Source organism: Bufo gargarizans, chromosome 2 (genome assembly GCF_014858855.1).
Source record: "Bufo gargarizans isolate SCDJY-AF-19 chromosome 2, ASM1485885v1, whole genome shotgun sequence".
Lineage (NCBI taxonomy): Eukaryota > Metazoa > Chordata > Amphibia > Anura > Bufonidae > Bufo > Bufo gargarizans.
The window spans coordinates 579,966,261-579,987,444 of record NC_058081.1 but is presented as its reverse complement, the minus strand read 5'-3'; the positions used below and the strand labels follow the sequence as shown (position 1 = coordinate 579,987,444).

The window sequence follows — 21,184 nt, the reverse complement described above, 5'->3', positions numbered from 1 at the left end:
CTTAAATACTCTTTCTCATAATTGGATTCACCTGTGTATGTAGGTCAGGGGTCACTGAGCTTACCAAACACATTTGAGTTCCAATAATTAGTTCTAAAGGTTTTGGAATCAATAAAATGACAACAGTGCCCAAATTTATGCACCTGCCTCATTTTGTTTAAACAATTATAGCACACTTTCTGTACATCCAATAAACTTCATTTCACTTCTCAAATATCACTGTGTGTGTCTCCTATATGATTTATTTAACTGACATTTTTTATCGTAACAACCAACGATTTATACAGGAAAATCCTGACGATTAACAAGGTTGCCCAAACTTTCGCATCCCACTGTATGTCACCACTGCTCTCCAGTGAATGGATAGGCTGCATTCTCAGTGATGTCATAGACTCTCTCTAGTGAATGGATAGGCTGCATTCTCTGTGATGTCACCTGTGCTTTCCAGTGAATGGATAAGCGGCATTCTCAGTGATGTCACCGCTGCTTTCTATTGAATGGATAGACTATATTCTCACTGATGTCAGCACTGCACTCTAGTGAATGGATAGGCTGAATTCTTAGTAAATATCAGTGCTAGTCTCTGGTTAATGGATGTATTCTTAGTAACGTCATAGCCTCTCTCTAATGAATGGATAGGCTGCATCCTCAGTGATGTCAGTGCTGTTCTCTAGTGAATGGATAGGCTACATTCTCACTGAGGTCACTACTGCACTCTAGTGAATGGATAGGCTACATTCTCAGTGATGTCACTACTGCACTCTAGTGAATGGATAGGCTACATTCTCACTGAGGTCACTACTGCACTCTAGTGAATGGATAGGCTACATTCTCAGTGATGTCACTACTGCACTCTAGTGAATGGATAGGCTACATTCTCACTGAGGTCACTACTGCACTCTAGTGAATGGATAGGCTACATTCTCAGTGATGTCACTACTGCACTCTAGTGAATGGATGGGCTACATTCTCACTGAGGTCACTACTGCACTCTAGTGAATGGATAGGCTACATTCTCAGTGATGTCACTACTGCACTCTAGTGAATGGATGGGCTACATTCTCACTGAGGTCACTACTGCACTCCAGTGAATGGATGGGCTACATTCTTGGTGATGTCATAGTCTCCCTCTAGTGGATTGATAGGCTGCATTCTCAGACTGTTCTATTAGGGGCCGGACATTCCGTTCTGCAAAATACGCAATGTACACAGCTGGTATCAATGTTTTGCCAACGGCCGTGTGCATGAGCCCTAACTCTGACATGTTTTCACAGCTGCTGCTCCAGCCATGGCGTCCTGTTCTTGGCATGTCTGTATACCGCATGTGACCGCTGCAGCCAATCACTGGCCTTGGTGGTCTCATGCTGTATATGTATACCATGAAAGCCATGATTGACCGCAACAGCCACGTGTGGTATAGGGGTGCATCATAAAGATCAGAATGGAGGTGTTTGAACCAGTAAATATAACTTGCTTTATTATTTTAAGACTGTAAAAAATGTAAAAGAAACTCTGAGAACTCCTTTATCAACAGGTGGCCGTATGACCCCCTCCATGGGAAGTCTCCAGAATTCAGTCACTTTTTACGTCCATAATACATTAAAGCATCATTCCATTTTAAAAAATGCTAGTTTTTCTTTGGACATTTATATAATAAAACTTCACTGAAATATTTCATTTTCCGTTACACAAGTGTTCATCAGGACTGACTGAGATGGACAAGCTCCGCCGGCGAGGGAAGATGACTGCTCTCCCTGCCCTCAGTGTATTTTACTAGACATGCACTTATAATACCGCGCAGCAGATGGCGCTGTGACCCTGCAGTACTGCGCATGTTCCACACCACAATGGCTCAACCAGGAGAGAAGCGGAAGCGGGAAGATGAAGTTGAGAATGGCGGGGCCGGGGATACTGAGCCCTCACTCGGAACAGAACACCCACTCTCCGGGTTCCAGCTCCAGAGCGTTCTGAGAGAATCTGCGAGGGACAAAACGATCTTTCTGCACGGACAGGTACCGGGTGGAAGGGAACAGGGACAGAGGGGGCCGTACCACTGCTGTAGAGGGAGGGCTGGGCTGTACCATTCTCACATAAGGGGTGCAGGGTATTTGAGCTGCATAAGGTGATACATTGTAACGACTTTATAATGGACGTGATTATATATATATATATATATATATATATATATATATTAGTGAGTTAAGGTGTTAGGTGGGTTCTGCTGAGGGGAGCACTACCCCTGCACTCTGCTGTGGCAACCAGTATTAATAGTGCTCCCCCAGTAATAGTAATGCTCCTATTAGTGCCACCCATAATTAATAATGGCCCCATTAGTGCTGCCTAGAATTAATAATGCCCCATTAACACCCCCCATAATTAATGCTGCCTACTGCCCCCATTAGTGTCCCCCAGTAATAGTAATGTCCCCCAGAATCAATAATGCCCCCATTAGTGTGCCCCAGAATTAATAATGGTAATGTTCCTCAATAAGTGTAATGCCCCCATTAGCGCACCCTTAGATGCTTCTGAAAAAAAAAAAAAAAAAAAGCACTCGCCTCCTCAATTTTTTTCCTTAACACAATGAAAGTGCTCATTAGTAATGGCCCTTGTAGGAAAATACCGACAATTTATATTGTCGGTAGAAAATAATTAACGGCACCGACAGGGCCACTAAATAACCAGCTTGGCCAGTGAGATCTCGGCCAGGTGGCAACCCTAAATACAAGCTATTGTTTTCTGTTATCTACCATTTTAGGCAGGTAGTATTGTAAAGTGCCATTCATTCCCTGGCGCTGTACATACATGGTACAAGACAATGGTAGGCCAGAAGTGGACCTGGCCCATTCATTTATACTGTCAGGTTTTGCTGCGGAGCTCCTCCTTACCTGTGCTGTTTTGTCACCAGGTGAGCGGTGAGGGGCAGATTGCTGAAGATGCAGTGGTCATCCTGGAGAGGGCGCCCTTTCAGGCAGATACAGTCTCTCGCCTCCTCGGCAATAATCCTGAGCTGAAGCTTCAGTTAAAGAACGACATCTACAGCGTTTACCATCTGAATCCGCCACCTGAGCTGAATGGTGAGCACAATATACCTGGGATCCTGACCGTTGTAAGATGTCTGCTTGCTGTCAGTGAATGTGGACCTTGTTTACACCTGTGCAAATGCGATCCTGAGGATTTGGTACAGTGAGTGCCATTTAGTCTCTGAGCTAAACACAGCAGGACAAAGCTCTGTCCTGTGATTGGAAAGGTACAGCCACAAGGCACGGATGTGGAGAGACGAGAACTGCACGTCCCTGCAAACCATTCCTGTATTCAAGTAACTCGTCAAAATCTTTATTTTAATTTTTTTCTCTTTCGTCTATGACAGCACCCCTGGAGAGACTGCCTCCACCTCCTCAGGACAGGAAACCAGAATCAGAACCACCTACTAAAAGAGGGACCATCCCCTCTTTCTCCAGTTCTGTTTCCTGTCCTGAGGGAGAGGTGGCAATCGGATCCGCTGGGAGTTAACATGGAGCTGAGGGGGCCCTGGCTATGTAATAGTGAGAGGAGGGTTACCCTGTGCGGCATAAGGAGCCACTGCAGAAGACTGGGCTTTCTTCTCTCTTCTACCCCTTTCCGTTCTCCTTCCCGGAGCCGGGGGGGGGGGGGGGGGGGGGGGAGTTCGGCCTTCCTGAGCTTCTGCGAACCTCTGCAGCTGTGTTTGCATGTTCGGCCGCCGGCCTGAGTTCTAGAATCCTTTCATTCTGGGTTGCGGCGGTGGGAGGAAGCCGAGGCTGCAGACCGGAAGGAAGGGGGGGGGGGGGGGGAGGCTGGCATGCGCACGCCGAGGAGAAAAGCCCATCCAGCTCACTGCCATGCCGAGTGGGAGAGGTTGGCAGTTCCTCCATTCTGGGTGGTTTGGCTTTATGAACATGGAGCAGGCTCGGCGCACTGAAACCACCAATGATACACCGGTACCACTGTGGGGTAAGAGGGGTTGCACCCCGGAATGTTTTTATAGTATATGCTCATGGGGTCATGTTTTGTGCTTGGGTGTCTAAGGAGTCTTCCAGGAAGACCTCCAGAGCAAAAGAAAGGGGATGTGCGGTGTGTAAAAAGAAGCTACCTTCTGCCTGTGCAAAACCCCTATGCCAAGTGTGTATAAGCAAGTTAATGGAGGAGGAGGCTCCGTCCCTGATGGGCAGCATTAAACAGATGATCCGTGAAGAAGTGAGAGAGGTTTTTTTAGCGGTTTGATTAAAAGCCGCCCCAGTACTTCTGCAGCTAAAGATTCCCCCTCCAGTGACAGTGATGTACTCTCTGGTGTGGAAGAAGGAGAATGGGTGTCATCAAATGAGTCCTCGAAGGACGAGTCCACAGGGAAGCCACTGTTTCAAAGTTGTTAGGCCCCTTTCACACGGACGAGTTTTCCGCGCGGGTGCAATGCGTGAGTTTAACGCATTGCACCCGCACTGAATCAGGACCCAGGACCCAGGACTCAGGACTCGGGGTCCTATATTTTACCCAGAGGTTAAGAATCTGCACCTGACTGCCTGGTGGTTAAAAGGGAGATTTTAATGAAAAGAGGTCTCTCTGAGGATGTGGTTAACATTCTTGGCCAGTCGTAAGACGTTCACTTCTGATATCTAGGAGGGTGAGTGAGATTGCTGCTCTCCGTTGACCCTCCCTACTTGGTAATCTTGGAGGATCGGGTGGTGATTTCTCCTGATCCTTCTTTTTTGCCAAAGATGTCTTCCCATTTTCACCGTTCCCAAGAGACAGTGTTACCTTCCCTTCTTATTTTTTAGGAGAGGCACATAAGGATGTGGGATGAGGTGACTGTTTGGTACTATTTTAGGGGGCATACGCCTCTCTGATCGCTTGGTGTTGTACTTTTAGTGATGTAAGGTGACCAAAAAAATGTTTAGCAGTTTTTATTGAATTTATTGGGACGGTGTTCATCTGAGAGGTTTGGTCATGTGATATTTTTATAGATCCGGTCGATACGGACGCGGCGATGCCTAATGTCAACTTTCTTTTAAACTTTTTTTTTTTTGGTCCCACTATGGGACTTCAACATTTCAGGGTCTGATCCCTGTTTCAATACAGCACAATACATTTGTGTATTACACTGTCTTACACTGTAAGACACTAACAGTTGCCTAGGAGACCCAGCCCTGGGGCTGGATCTCTTGGGCTTCTGTAGCTGGCAGTCCCGATGCCTGTTCATGGCATCGGGGCTGCCATAGCAATCATCGGGTCCCTGTCACCGCAGCATGGGGACCCAATGGGGATGTACAAGCTGCCGCAAACCCCCTGTATGCTGTGGTCAGCGTGAACGTGGCATACAGGGGGTTAATCTGCCGGCATCTGTGTTTTCATCAATGCTGGCAGATATAAGAATAGGACATGTTCTATTTTTTTCGGGAGCCGCGCACTGGAAATGCAGATGCGGCCAGCACACTGTGGCCATTGAAAATGAATGGGTTCGGATCCGTTCCGCAACGTTGCGGATCGGATCTGGACCCTTTCTATGGACGTGTGAATGGACCCTAAAGGGGTTGTTCACCCTTGGTGTGCATTTTTCAGACCCACCCAGCATGGCCCGACCCACTGTGGTCAGCATAATTTCTTGGTCCCTGCTGCTGGGAGCCGGCTCCATCACTTCCACCTTGGGCCCGGGTCTCCTAGCGTCAACCACCTGTTTGACACGGGTGACGGGAACGCCGTAGCCAATGGCTGGTGATGATGATGTCGCATCACTAGGTCCCGTACGCAAGGTGAGTATGCTCACCATGATGGGGGGGAAAGGGGGTCTGAAAAAATGCACTTCAAGGGTAAACAACCTCTTAGAGCAAGCATTCTCAAACTGTGGCCCTCCAGCTGTTGCAAAACTACAACTCCCAGCATGCCCGCACAGCAGGGCATTGTAGGAGTTGTAGTTTTACAACAGCTGGAGGGCCGCAGTTTGAGGATGCCTGCCTTAAAGGGTAGGTTCACACTGAGTTTATTTGGAGGCGGTTTTGAGGTAGATTTTCTTGCAGGAAATATAAAGGATTTATACTTCTCCTTCCTGCTGGATCTACCTCCTGGCTTTGCAGTGAAATCTGCATCAAAACATCCTCCAAAAAACCTGTGTTAACCTACCTTAACAATGCACAGTAGCCCTCTTTCCTCCCCCCGGGGAAGAAAAAAAAAAAAAAAAAAAAAAATTATATATATATATATATATATATATATATATATATATATATATATATATATATTTATATATATATATATATATATATATATTTATATGAACCCTTTGGAATGATATGGATTTCTGCACAAATTGGTCATAAAATGTGATCTGATCTTCATCTAAGTCACAACAATAGACAATCACAGTCTGCTTAAACTAATAACACACAAAGAATTAAATGTTACCATGTTTTTATTGAACACACCATGTAAACATTCATAGTGCAGTTGGAAAAAGTATGTGAACCCCTAAACTAATGACCTCTCCAAGAGCTAATTGGAGTGAGGTGTCAGCCAACTGGAGTCCAATCACTGAGATGAGATTGGAGGTGTTGGTTACAGCTGCCCTGCCCTATAAAAAACACACACCAGTTCTGGGTTTTCACAAGAAGCATTGCCTGATGTGAATGATGCCTCGCACAAAAGAGCTCTCAGAAGACCTATGATTAAGAATTGTTGACTTGCATAAAGCTGGAAAGGGTTATAAAGTATCTCCAAAAGCCTTGCTGTTTATCAGTCCATGGTAAGACAAATCGTCTATAAATGGAGAAAGTTCAGCACTGCTGCTACTCTCCCTAGGAGTGGCTGTCCTGTAAAGATGACTGCAAGAGCACAGCGCAGACTGCTCAATGAGGTGAAGAAGAATCCTAGAGTGTCAGCTAAAGACTTACAAAAGTCTCTGGCATATGCTAACATCCCTGTTAGTGAATCTACGATACGTAAAACACTAAACAAGAATGGATTTCATGGGAGGATACCACAGAGGAAGCCACTGCTGTCCAAAAAAACAACATTTCTGCACGTATACAGTTTGCACAAGAGCACCTGGATGTTCCACAGCAGTACTGGCAAAATATTCTGTGGACAGATGAAGCCAAAGTTGTGTTGTTTGGAAGAAATACACAACACTATGGGCCAGATTTATCATGACTCTGACAGCTCACTCCACTTTCACATATGGCTAAAGTCAGTTTTAGCCAAGTCAGATTTATGATCGGCCCTTTAAGACTGTAATAAATGTGGTTTGACGGTAGCAGTTTATCCGTCAGTAAGCAGCTTTACAAAAGTCGCACGTTTTTATGAAAAAGTCGCATGTTCTATTAAAAAGCCTCATAAGATAAGCATGGTCCTCACTGGAGGGAAATTGCGACTTTTTAAATAGTCCCAATAGTAAATCTGTCTAGAGATTAATTTGCATAAGAAAACACGCCCACTTTCAGAAAACTGGCGAGCATAGTGCAGAGCAGAAAAAAGTTGCAAATTTGTGTGCAGTTTTAGCGTTTGGGACTTTTTTTTGGGACTTTTTCACTCCATTATTCTGACCTTTTTTTTTTTTAAATCAGATTTTTTTATTTCAATTGGATTTTTTAATATAAAATGCTTTTTGAGGAAAATATATTACCATCCAAAGGTTATTTCATTATGAAATTACTTTTTTAATTATGTAGGATAAGGCTGTATATGTTTAATTTTTTGTTAAATTCCATTAATCCATTCACAATCTCATGCTCTTCCAGAGGTTTTTGTAAGATTACTGGGTAGTTTCTCTGCCTACAAGATATTATCACAGATGCTTGGTTTAATTTTGGAGTTCTCAAAACTGAATTTATAACATGAAAAGAGTTGAGAAAAAGATCTTAATCCTAACTTCTACAAACCTATAAATACAGAATCAACCCCTTCAGTGCTAAGTTTAAAGTTCAGTGAATAGAATATAAACAATATTAGTTAACAAACATGGATGTTTAAGCAAATAACATGCTGTAATGTTATTGTTTCAGTTGAATAAATCCTATTTAAATTATTATTAAGGTAATGATTATTTTTCTCCTTCCTAAGTACAACAGAAAAAATGTCCAAAAGGTATCTTTATGTAAAAAACTATAATTTAAATCAAGCCTTACTGACTAGTGATTTAAATCAAATCCACCCTGCCACCAGCTGAAGCTCAACAGAAGGTGGGTGTTGCAACAGGACAACAACCCAAAGCATAGAAGTAAATCAACAACAGAATGGCTTAAACAGAAGAAAATACACCTTCTGGAGTGGCCCAGTCAGAGACTTGACCTCAACCCGATTGAGATGCTGAGGCATGACCTCAAGAAAGCGATTCACACCAGACATCCCAAGAATATTTCTGAACCGAAACAGTTCTGTAAAGAGGAATGGTCAAGAATTACTCCTGACCGTTGTGCACGTCTGATCTGCAACTACAGGAAACGTTTGGTTGAAGTTATTGCTGCCAAAGGAGGTTCAACCAGTTATTAAATCCAAGGGGTCACATACTTTTTCCACCTGCACTGTGAATGTTTACATGGGGTGTTCAATAAAAACATTTAATTCTTTGTGTTAATAGTTTAAGCAGACTGTGATTGTCTATTGTTGTGACTTAGATGAAGATCAGATCACATTTTATGACCAATTTGTGCAGAAATCCATATCATTCAAAAGGGTTCACATACTTTTTCTTGCAACTGTATATCAGGGTGTAATGCATGGCAGCGCGGTTCTGGCCCCTGGATGCAACTGTAGCAAAATTTCAGTTGTGGAAAGTATTAGGTCTACACGGGTTTCCAGGATCTGAAGGTGAACTAGTGCTTATTTGCTGACTGCAGGCAGAAACATAAACATTTATGAGAATTTGAAATACATTGGGGGGAATTAAGCCGTTTGTGGCAGTGAAAAGCTGCAAATTATGGTGACCAATGCCATCTTATTTGTGTAATAGTCTGCAACTTTTTTCACTTTATTTTTATTTTTTTAAGAGGCCAGGATTAACTAGGAGGCAGCAAGGCAAGCAAGTGCCCAACAGATTTATAATTAATAGACAGAAAACTGCACAAATTGTAACTCAAATGTACTCATAGGTCAGTAGTGGGACCGAGAAATGGGAATAATAGCACAAATGTGAAGGTATTGCAGTACATTCCATTAAACACCAGGTGGCGATATTGCATCACTGTGCTACATTAAAAACTGATCTCCAGATATATACAACATATATTGTTTTTAACATTTGGAACTACACGTCTCTGACATAGACAGCAGAATCATTTTGGGGATTTTGAGGGTCACTTGTGCCATCTAGTAGCACGCAGCTATGGTGTCCGCCTAGAATAGAATGTGGCACTGTAGCTGCGTTCATGTTGTGTGGGTATCATCTGTATCAACATTGTCTGTGATGAGGGCGCAGTACATGAGTTGTGTAAAATATTAATATATTTCTGCTCTTCTTCCCCCATTATCCAGAAGTGAAAACCACAATCATCCGACCTGCAACTGAAAAACATGTCAAGAAATATTTGCGTCAGGAGCTTTACCTTATTCAGGAAACCGGGGAGGATTATAAGAACATCACTCTCCCCTTCATCGAGTCCCAGAGCTTCAGCATCCAGGTAGGTGCTGTCAAACAAAATCCCCACAAAATAGTTGGATCTCTTTCTGGGAAAGCTGGGTGATAACCAACATGGACCGTATTACAGCTTACACCTTGCAAGTGATGCATCCATGCCTCTCCTATTGCTGTATATCTAGGCATGGCAGTACTGGGAAAGCTGACTGACAACCCCTGTGAGAGCTGTGAAGACGGCCTTAGTTGTCACTCAGTTATCATTTGTTTTTTACATGAACCTAGTGGCTGCATAAAATGTTTACTACAGATCGGCAGCCATTTTGGAAACTGCTTTGTTACAGAGCTATTCTTGTAGACTATAGCAAGGAGCACCATGATGAATACCTTTTGAATGCATGGAGCGCACTGTTGCATTGGTGTTCATGGCCTAAAGGTATACTGTTGGTGAAAAATAATGCTGCAGGTTATGGCCATCACTAGCCTTCAGCTAGAGATCACAGTGTAGAGAGTGTATTCACGTGACCATAGTTTTGGTCTGCAACTGATCCCCATTTTTCGCACACGGACCCATTTATTGCCGCGTGCTGTCTGCATCCTTGCGGCGGTGCTGAAAATGATACAATGTATTCCAATTAGAACATGTTCTATTTTAGAAAAGTGCATGACTTGCCTGGTGCCTTTTATCTATTCTGACAGTGGGTCTACAATATCCTGGAGAAGAAAGCGGAGGAGGACCGAATTGTCTATGAGAATCCAGATCCAGCGGTTGGCTTCATCCTTCTACCCGACTTCAAATGGAATCAGAAACAGGTGTGTGGGTCCCTGGGGTTTCATTTGAAAGAACAGTAAGTATTTTGTACATGAAGTGCAGCTGGTTGGGGCTTCGTTGGCTAGGATTTAGAGTCAGGTTCCCCCACCCCACTATTATCTCTATCTTCTGCTTCTGTAAGGCCATATGGAAAGGATTGGTCCAAAAAGCATGAACCCTTTAAACATTTATATTTGGAGGCTAACTCCACCTATACTTTTCCCTTGAATAACATAGAAGTTGTCACAGCCCCACCTCTATTAGTGTAGACACTGAATGATAATATGATTTTGGTGAAAGGGATATTCCCATCTCAGATATTAGTGGCATATCGCTAGAATATGCCTCGGGTGTGTGTCCCACCCTCCCTCCAATCACTGCAGTCCCATAGCGTTGAGTGGAGAGGTGGCCATGCATGTGCTGTCCATTCACTTTTATGGGGCTTCTGAAAATAGTCAAGCACGCTCGCTCTGCTGTTTTAGGAAGTCCCATAGAAGTGAATGGAGCGCATGCATGGTGTACTCCTTCATTTTAGGGGCCCAGTTCTGAAGATAGGTGGGGTTCCCAGAGGTGAATCCCACACCTATTTGACATTGGTGACAAATCCTAGTGCAGTGATGGTGAACCTTTTAAAGACCGAGTGCCCAAACTGCAACCAAATACCCACTTATTTATCGCAAAGTGCCAACACGGCAATTTAACCTGAATACCAATATAGTATATCTTCCATGTACTTTATCATTTAGCTATAATAGCTTAATAACCTACATTTAGTGCGCTGCCTGTGCTGTTCATAGTGCGTCCTGTGCTGATGAATGGCAGGAAAAGTCTAAAGCATATTGGTACGCCATAGACTTTTTCCAAGGCGCGGGTGCCCACAGAGAGGGCTCTGAGTGCCGCCTCTGGCACCCGTGCCATAGGTTCGCCATCACTGTCCTAGTGTATCACCCTTTAACTCCACCCTGAATTGCAAGTGGAGTTGGGTATGTGTCCTGTTATCTGTGTTTGGGTGGAGTTTGCCTTTAAATAGTTCATCGGTCAGTGGTATGAGTAACAAATAGTTAATTCTGTCCCTCGAACTGCTGTTATATTTACAATGAGAGGTTATTTTCTCATAGAACCTGCACTGTATATGGTAAGAGGGCTCTGCGAATACATATCGCACGTAATGTATTGCAGTGGGATTTCATGCAAGATTATAGGGGCAAACTCGCCTGCGATATGCTACGGCTAGGTCATCAATATCCGATTGGTGGGGACAATTCCCGACACCCCGCCGATCAGCTGTTTGAAGAGAGGGCAGCGTTCATATGAGCGCTGCCTTCTCTTCTCTGTTTACCTGCTCGCTGTTGCAAATGCAGAGGTGAGCAGTGTAATTACAACTATGGCGTCCTTATTCAAATGAATAGGATGGCGTCGTCCCTTAGAAGTGAATAGGAACGCCATCGTTATTACAGAGCATTACAGTGCTCGCTGCTGCGGATGGCGAGCAGGTAAACAGAGAAGAGAAGGCAGCGCTTGTATGAGCTGTGCTTTATCTTCAAACAGCTGGTCAGTCGGACCCTTGCCAATCTGATATTAATGACCTTTCCTGAGGATAAGTCATCACTATAAATAAAGAGGACAACCCCTTTAAGTAGGGAGTGGATCCTCAGTTGGTTTTATGTGATTATCCTAAATGTTTTAAATGTTATGTCATGCGATCCTATAGGAGTTTAGTACATAAAATGCCACAATGCATTTTCATGTGCACGTGCGATTTATTGCTTGTAAGTCGCTGTGGAGCTCCGACCTAGTACACAGATTCTGGTTTGCAGTGAACGCTCATCGGTTTCCGGTGCACACAGAAAGGAAAGGAGTCATCTGTTTGCCCAGGTGACATTGGGTTATTGTGCAAAGTTGGGGGGGGGGTTAGGGTCAGTCCTGTACAGTAAGTATTCTGCTTGTGGCATGAATTGTAATGCTTCTCTTGAGGAACTTCCATGTTGGGCGGATGTGTCTGCAGTTACATGGTCATGAATCTCTTAAAGGCATATTGCCACAAGTATAGATTAATTCCAGTCCCCAGTTGGGGCATGCTCAGTCCACTGCACCCTGTGATTCATTATTTATCTGCAGAATCCTCCTGCACATGAAAAATGCGAGCAACAGGTGATCGACATCCCTTTTACACCGGGGCAATGTCGGGAATGAATGTTCATGATAATTGTCCTGATCCTTGGCCCCTATTAAAGGGCCCTTACTCCAGAAACATACTGATGGGTTAATTGACTTCCTATGGAATTCAGTCAAACTACAAAGGAGCATTCATTGCCAGTCATTGGGGCACATTTACCCTAAAAACATGCACAGACTCTACAGTAAATGTACCCCATTGACCTGTGTGAAAGGTTCTTAAAGGGTATAACCGCTTTATTTTAATGACCTAGCTTCAGGATAGGTCATCAATATCAGATTGGCGGGGTCAGACTCCCAGCACCTCTGGCGATCAGCTGTTTGAAGAGAAGGCCATACTGGTACGAGCACTGTGTTCACTTCTTGTTTACCTGCTCACCGCCTGCAGCAGTGTACTTACAACTACACCGTCCTATTTACTTCTATGGGATAGCTGCTTCCCAATCAAGTGAATACAAAGGAGCTGCCCAAAATATAAGTGAGTAGGATGTAATTACACGTGCTGACCGTTGCGACGGCGAGCAGGTAAACAACAATGGGAAGGCAGCGCTCATACGAGCGTGACCTTCTCTTCAAACAGCTGATTGTGGGGGTGCTGGGAGTCGCACCCCAGCAATCTGATATTGATGATCTATCCCAAGTACATGTCATCAATATAAATAAATCGTACACCCACTTTAAAGGGGTTCTTCAGTTTCTTGATACTGGTGATCTATCCTCGGGATAGCCCATCAATATCAGATCATTGGGGGCCGACACTTTGATCAGCCATTGCTCACGCACTGCAAACTACACAGACCTCTACGGCCACTAGACAGGCTTTCTGCTTCCGACTGCATCCACTGTGTTATTTCTGGTGTCAGCGGGTGCCAAAAACTGATATAATATAAAATTATTTACAGATTATCAATTATGAATTATTATAAATGTAATGCAAGGGGTTGGCTCACACCTAATGACTATGCGGGGTGCTACTAGCTCACAAAACGGGGTGCCCTACCCCAAAGTGGCGTAATGTAAAAAAGAATAGTGAGTGAGCACTCACAACATTTGTACCATAATGGAAATATTTAATGGGAAGTTTACACATAGAATAAAATATTGAAAATAAAATAGTATATCACACGAAACTAATGAAATATAAGATACAAAACATTCACTTAATGCCAAGGACTAGATTCACTGGTTGAGGAGTGATATTTGCACACTCTATCCCCACAATGGATAACGAGAGTCGTTTGTATTGCTATAAATATCACTTTGAGCAATTCGGAGCAACTTGCTCCCTGAGATAACCAACTCTTATCAATGAGTCACACTTTGTGTACAAATGTCTCAATCCGCCGGATGATATTCAAAAAGCAAGAGAGCAGCGCTCTATATATTTGTTCAGCAGGTCACTTTCACCAGTGACTATCGTAAATGGTAGATGGTAATGAGTGTATACAACCCATCTAGGGTTAACAGTTGTAGTCTCTATTCAGCTACCATAGCCACCAAAAGTCAGTTGTCTGGGACACGTTGTAGTGATCTTATGTCCGCATATAGTGGTGACTATTTGTCACTAGATGTTACAGTGTTAGCTGAAGTAATTTCCAGGTTCCTACCTGCCTCCTGCTGGGACGTTCGCGGTCTTGTCACACGAGGGGCGAGCGGTGCAGGAAAGCACTCGGCGTCTTGCGTCGCACACCTCGGACTAGCAGCGTCACAGTATCGCAAGATTACGCGGAGTTGTACCTTATCAGCGGCGTATGTTTCTTTAGGCAGGTTCAGATGTACCGGTGACTTAGCTTGATTTATTTTTGCATGGCCATGCAGTATTAAAGCGATATACTTAGTGGAGGTCCTGTGGATTTGATGGGCGCTTCTCCTTTTCGCCAGACGGGATTCGGGGCATCTACACCCCTTCCTCAGTGGACCACTGAGGAAGGGGTGTAGACGCCCCGAAACGCGTCTGGTGAAAAGGAGAAGCGCCCATCAAATCCACAGGACCTCCACTAAGTATATCGCTTTAATACTGCATGGCCATGCAAAAATAAAGTGTAAGGCCTCAGTCATTTGGTCAGTATTTTGGAGACTATCTAAGACCGTTATGTCCATTAGACTTTTTCGTGTCCACTTCTGGTTTCGACTTGCAAATACTGATGCAAAATACTGACTGTGAATGAGGCCTAGGGTATGTCCACCCTAACTGATTTACAGCATTTTTTTTATTATATATATATTTTTTTTTTTACATCAAATCGGCAAATGTGCGTCAAATCATGTGTATTCAATGTATAAAATGATGCATCTGAATTGCAATGATGCTGAAGTTTTGGGGGAAAATCTGTCATGCTTTGGATTGAAAAATCTGCACAGCGGGTCAATTTCTGGATATAAAATGTATGCAGTGCCTGGATGAGATTTCGACGGATCTCGTTCACTTTGGTACTGTAATATACAGCAAATCAGTTTGTGTGGACACGCCCTTAGGCCCCTTTCACATGAGTTTACCGCCAAGGTGCGATGTGTGAAGTGAACGCATAGCACCCACACTGAATCCTGACCCATTAATTTCAATGGGTCTCTGTACATGAGCGTTTTTTTCACACATCAGTTCTCCGTTGCATGAAAATCGCAGCATGTTCTATATTCTGCGTTTTTCACGCAGCCCTGGCCCCATAGAAGTGAATGGGACTTCAGTGAAAAACACATTGCAACCGGAAGCAAGTGCGGGTGCGATGCATATTTCACTGATGGTTGCTAAGAGATGTAGTTTGGAAACCTTCAGTTTATCACGTGCGTGAAAAATGCATCAAAACGCATTGCACCCGCGTTGAAAAAAACTGAACGCAATCGCAGACAAAACTGACTGAACTTACTTGCAAAATGGTGCGAGTTTCACTGAACGCATCTGGAGCCAATCCATATCGTTCGTGTGAAAGAGGCCTTAGGGTTAAACTCAGGATTTCAACACTACCCATTTTATCATTTGCTTCTGTGAGACCTTAAAGCTGCTGCTAATCCAGGCTTCTAGGACAGAATCTGTCTCCGTTCACCTCTGGCAGCTGACATTACAGTATGCTACTGCTGAAGCTCTGCTCCTTTCCCGACAAGCAGAGCAAAAAGCTGTGGGCAGAGTGACCGAGCATGCGTGACCAATGGCCCTCTGCTCTGAAAATCAGGTCTCCCTGTCACCTATATAATGCCTTCAGCAGTTTTAAGGGGTTAATACCACTGACAGAATCCCTTCTAAATGCATAATATTCTTCTTGGAGTAACTCCTTTAAAGGGGTTTTCCAGTTTACATCAACATTCTTTAATATTGTTTATGATGGTAGCAGTAATTTTGTAATGTCATTATTTTACCTTTTTATTGCTCTTATCTCCTGTTTTGGTCTCTGGTCACATAACCGTGTCAGTGCAGCCCTTTCCTATTTCCTGTGATGTTATGTCTATGGGCGGGGCAGTGATAGGGGAGTGTCTATGTAACTAGCTGGTGGGAGGAGCTATAAACTAGCTGGGTGTTGTTAGGGGAGTGTCTATGTAACTAGCTGGTGGGAGGAGCTATAAACTAGCTGGGTGTTAGGGGAGTGTCTATGTAACTAGCTGGTGGGAGGAGCTATAAACTAGCTGGGTGTTGTTGGGGGCAGTGCTGATGCTGTGACAGAGGAATATGAAGTGCATCATGGGTTTGGTTGGACACAGCAACAGGAAGTTCTACATACAGGATGGAAACAAACCACAGTGAAGACGGGTCAGGGGAGTCCAAATTGGGAAAAAAAAACATGGGGGAGATAAGCTTAGGGTACTTTCACACTTACGTTTTTGTTTTCCGGTATAGAGTTCCATCCTAGGGGCATAACTGATCAGTTTTATCCCCATGCATTCTGAATGGAGAGTAATCCGTTCAGGATGTCGTCAGTTCAGTCTTTTTGACTGATCAGGCAAAAGATAAAACTGCAGCATGCTACAGTTTTATCTCCGGCACAAAAAACTGAAGACTTGCATGAATGCCGGATTCAGCATTTTTTTTTTCCATAGGAATGTATTGGTAACGGATCCGGCATTAAAAATGCCGGAATGCCAGATCCGTCCTTCCGGCTTGCTCATGCGCAGACCAAAGTAAAGGTGAAGAAAAATAAATGCCGGATCCGTTTTGCCGGATGACACCGGAAAGACGGATCTGTCATTTCAATGCATTTTTGAGACTGATCAGGCATTTTTCAGTCTTACAAATGCAATCAATTGACATACGTTTTGCCGGATCTCTTAGGCAGTTCCAGCAACAGAACTGCTTGCCATATCACTCTGCTGCAGGTGTGAAAGTATCCTTATCTGTTAAAAACCTACATAGTAATCCGGGAACACACCTTTTAAAGAGGACCTTTCACTACTCCTGACATGCCTCTTTTAATAGTCTCATGCATTCCCCATGTACTAACAATTCTGGAGCATCTATTCTTATGGCTCTATGTTGTACCATTCCTCTATTATTTCTACTAGAGGTTATAAATGAATTATTAGCAGTCTGCAGTAAGGGTACAGAGGGGAGGTAACTAGTTTGGGGGGGGGGGGGGGGGTGTACCTGCACAGAATGAATCAGTGTTGCCATTTTCATACTGTGCAGGTACACCCCGCCCCCCAACTTGTTACCTCCCCTCATTACCCTTACTGCAGACTGCTAGTAATTCATTCATAATTTCTAGCAGGAATAATAAAGAAATGGCACAACATAGATGCTCCAGAATTGTCATTACATGGAGAATGTATGTAGCTATTAAAACAGGTCTTCTTTAAGGTCCACTGGCATCCGTAATCAGGCCTTTATCCTCAGGAGCTCTTGTGTACAGCAGTGAACAAGTATACGCTCTTTATCTCCCCCCGGTCTGTGAATCCTTCCATCCTGGTGTTGGATTGTCACCGGCTCTTTCTGATTCCTCTGCTGTGTACAATGACGCTGTGTTTGGCAAGATCAAGGCCCTGAATTCCTGGGATCCTGTTACTGCACAGTTGTCATATGGGAGACGGAGGATGGAGAGCGCTGACAATGGGAAACCATCAAGATGCAAGGTTTAGTCCAGATCAGGTGACTGAGTCTTGTGTGTATCTTGACTCGTCTGTTTCAGCATGTTAGTGCAGCCAATACAACCATGTAACATCCAGCTTTCCTGAAATAGGAAAGCTGGGCGACAGCCTCTTTGGGAGTGGCAACCTTACTGCTAGTCACTAAGCTTTCCCAGAAACAGAAGTAAGACATGGGTAATCTCAATCAGGACAAGCTGAGGAGCAGGGATGACGTTCCAGCAGTGTATTGGAGAAGTGTCATGGTCTGTTGAGAGTTGACTGGTGCCGACGTCCTGAAGCGTCCTCGCGTTTCACTGCAGGCATGAGAGATTTAATATCTTTCTTGTTTTAGTCCTCAAAGTGGATGTTTGTGTTCTCTGGAAATGCCAAGCTTGTCCTTATCGGCGGCCGCGATGATCCATTCACTAATTGTCGTATCACATTCAGCATCCGAGCAATGAGCCAAAGAGGAGGCATCCAAGATCCAGCCTCTGCTGAGATTACATTGGGGGGTTATTATTTTGGCACTAGGTTGAATCAGGTGATATATCTGGGAAGCAGCTATGTAATGCAGTATCTCCCTGAACCTTTCCCCCCTCCCCTGATCCTAAATAGTGTTAAATTCCCCAAGTGTGTCTTCTGGAGGAGTCCAGTTTTCTGAAACAGAGGAGTAACCTGAAGCTTCTGTGCCCTGGTGCAAAATCTGTAACGGGACTCCCACCACCTGCCATGTATAATACTGGTGCCCCCCTTATGTAGCAAAAGGACCCTCAGATACCAGGGCCTGGGTTAGATTTCTGTCCCTGCCAACTATAGCCCCCTACTATGAAATGCTTATTTTTTTATGACTTTCTTGTTTAATAGGTAGATGATCTGTACCTGATCGCCATCTGTCACCCGCGTGGCATCAAGTCCTTACGAGATCTTAATGGGGATCATCTGCCACTGCTGAAGAATATCCTTCATGAGGGACAGGTGAGAAATGGGAAGGGGGTTGTGTCTACCTAATTGATAGATGCCCTCTCATTTAGATAGGTCACCAATATTACATCTGTGGGGGCTTGACACCATGCACCCTTTCCAATCAGCTGCGGCACCCAGACTGCACAGCGCCGTATAGTGGCCGTGTCTGGGTACTGCAGCACTGCTCCCCTTCAAGTGATTTGTAGTCCAAAATAGTAATATCAATTACACTGAGTTTACCTAAGGAAGAGGAAACTATCTAACATGTCTGAGTGATGATGGAGAATTACTTGAGACTGAAAACCGTCCAGTCTAAATCCTGCTCACACAGCGGAAGGTTTGTGCGCGGCCAGACTGCTCAAAGCGCAGATTTCGTGAACATAAACCTCAAAGGCGTATAATTAGTCCATTGTAGATCACCACGGAGCAGTTTGGGTGTTTAAAGGAAAAGTGTCGCCAAAAATGTTATTTGCCAGTTAAAACTAGATGGCAAATCTGATTTTCTGACTACAGATTTTTTCTTTTATTTTTTTTCATTCTATCTTCTGAACAGGATTATGGGGGTCTGCCACAAGGGCCATAGACACAATGGTCATGAGGGCACCTCATTGACTTCTATGATAGAGTATTCTAGGCATGCTCTGTGAAAGCATAGAAAGAATAGATTTGACAATCGCCTATTGTGAATGGTGGATCCTGTCTTATCTATACACAGAGGTAGGGTCGTAGTGGGTATCAAATTATCGATACCCAATCGATACTTTTGTACCTGTATCGATTCGATACCAAGATTTGACATTTACCGATACTAGGCTGCGCTACAGCGGCTTGTCTTCTTTGAGGACCTGCGCTCATCACATGGTCCATCACCATGGCCAATAATCTTAGCGTTGTGTCTATGTCCCAATATTTATGGACCTGGCTGTATAAACAATAGATTGTTTTCTGATGACCCATTCCCTTTTAAAGTGCTTAAAGAATACATACACTGTGGGGCTATGAATGTTTCTTTAGAGTACGGTCTGCATATACGCATCATTTATATACTTGCACATTCTTCTCTTCCTTGTCTGGGGTCCATCTTTTAGGCAGCTATATTGAAGCGGTACAACGTCGAGGGTAACCAGCTCCGGATCTATCTTCATTACCAACCCTCATATTACCACCTACATGTGCATTTTGTAGCTCTGGGGCATGAGGCACCGGGGATCACTGTGGAGCGCGCCCATCTCCTGAGTGACGTCATACAGAATCTAGAGTTGGACACTCAGTACTACACAAAGCGTGCCCTGACCTACGCCCTGCGGGCAGACGAACCACTGCTGCAAAAGTTTAAAGAAGCTGGGAGATGCTGAGAAGGTGTTTTTATGTATTTTTTTTTAATTTTTTTTATTTTTATAGTTGACTTTTTTAAAATAAAAAAAATTCATTTTTATTTTTTAAACCTTCAAATCTTCTAATAGTTTTTGTTTCAGTGATGACATCACACGTCTGAGCCACTGTCTGGTCAGTCATGTACCTCTTCTGACATGTCTCTTTTAGTTCGCCTTCATAATATAACCGCTTTGGATCATCTTTTCTTAGCATTCCACCTTGTATACTGTTCTTCTGTTATTCCTTCTAGAAATGTTGAATAAATTGACAGCTGGGTGTTCCTTACATAGCCTGACAGTGTTTAGTCGGTGCTGTAGGGACTCGCCTCTTTTATAAAGTGAATGCTAAAGCACAATTGTCAGTATATTAATGTATTTCTCGGAGGTGTAACAGAGGGACAACAACAAATTATAAGAAAATTGTTGTTTGAAGGCAAATTAAAAGGGTCTTCTGAGACTTTAGAAGTGATGACCTCTTATTTTTTTGTGATGAGACTGTGATTTTAATCACAGCTTCAGTCCATATGAATACATTCAGTTGAATACAATCTTGTGGACTGCAGTTGTCATTCAATACAAAGTTACAGTGTGGCCCAGGCCTTAAAGTTCTCATGTGTTTTTATTTTTTTAATTTTTTTTTGTAAATTGAAGACAATAAACTGGTGAATTTTAACAGGAATGTCCCAATAGCTAAATTGCCTCTTCAGATTAAAAGAAACCTCTCTCCTCCTCCAGCTGCAGATGTGGAGCAGCCAGAATTGCTGGGTGTAACCTGCAGCTTTTAGGTTTTTGTAAATGTCCATGTTGTCTCTCCACGCCTGCCGAGTGAGCAAGCTCTTCCAGAATCAATGTCGGCGCTTTCCTATGTGCTGTGAACCAAGCAAATGTGTCCTGGTTATCTCCATCCCTTCATACGGTTTAGGGTCCATTCACACGTCCGTAGTGTATACACCCGGCCGGCACCCCCATAGAACTGCAATCGCGGACAAGAATAGAACATGTTCTATTTTTTTCGGGGGCCGCGCGCCGGAAATGCGGATGTGGACAGCACACTGTGTGTTGTCCGCATCTCTTCCAGCCCCATAGAGAATGAATGGACGTGTGAATGGACCCTTAGGGTGAGAAACTGCAGCTGCATCCCCCTCTCCAGTCATCTGTTTACTGTATGGATTTTTTTCATGGCTCGGCAGGTTTGTGAATAAGTTCAGAGATTTTTCATACAGGGAGGGGGGTCAGTAA

The 21,184-nt window shown here is 43.8% G+C and overlaps 1 protein-coding gene across 1 annotated transcript; it reads left to right on the top strand.

Moving 5' to 3' along the window:
* Positions 1 to 1,817: 1,817 nt before the first annotated feature.
* Positions 1,818 to 20,967, top strand: DCPS (decapping enzyme, scavenger). Its single transcript, XM_044278222.1, has 6 exons — positions 1,818 to 2,012; positions 2,906 to 3,074; positions 9,475 to 9,620; positions 10,274 to 10,387; positions 18,474 to 18,584; positions 19,661 to 20,967. Exons 1-6 carry the CDS (start codon positions 1,833 to 1,835, stop codon positions 19,925 to 19,927), a joined length of 987 nt encoding a protein of 328 aa, XP_044134157.1. The 5' UTR covers positions 1,818 to 1,832; the 3' UTR covers positions 19,928 to 20,967.
* Positions 20,968 to 21,184: the final 217 nt, after the last annotated feature.

Coding starts and splice junctions, on each gene's coding strand:
- DCPS (XM_044278222.1), top strand. CDS start 1,833: ATGTTCCACACCACAATGGCTCAACCAGGAGAGAAGCGGAAGCGGGAA. Junction 3,075..9,474: donor TCCGCCACCTGAGCTGAATG/GTGAGCACAATA, acceptor CCCATTATCCAG/AAGTGAAAACCACAATCATC. Junction 18,585..19,660: donor ATATCCTTCATGAGGGACAG/GTGAGAAATGGG, acceptor TCCATCTTTTAG/GCAGCTATATTGAAGCGGTA.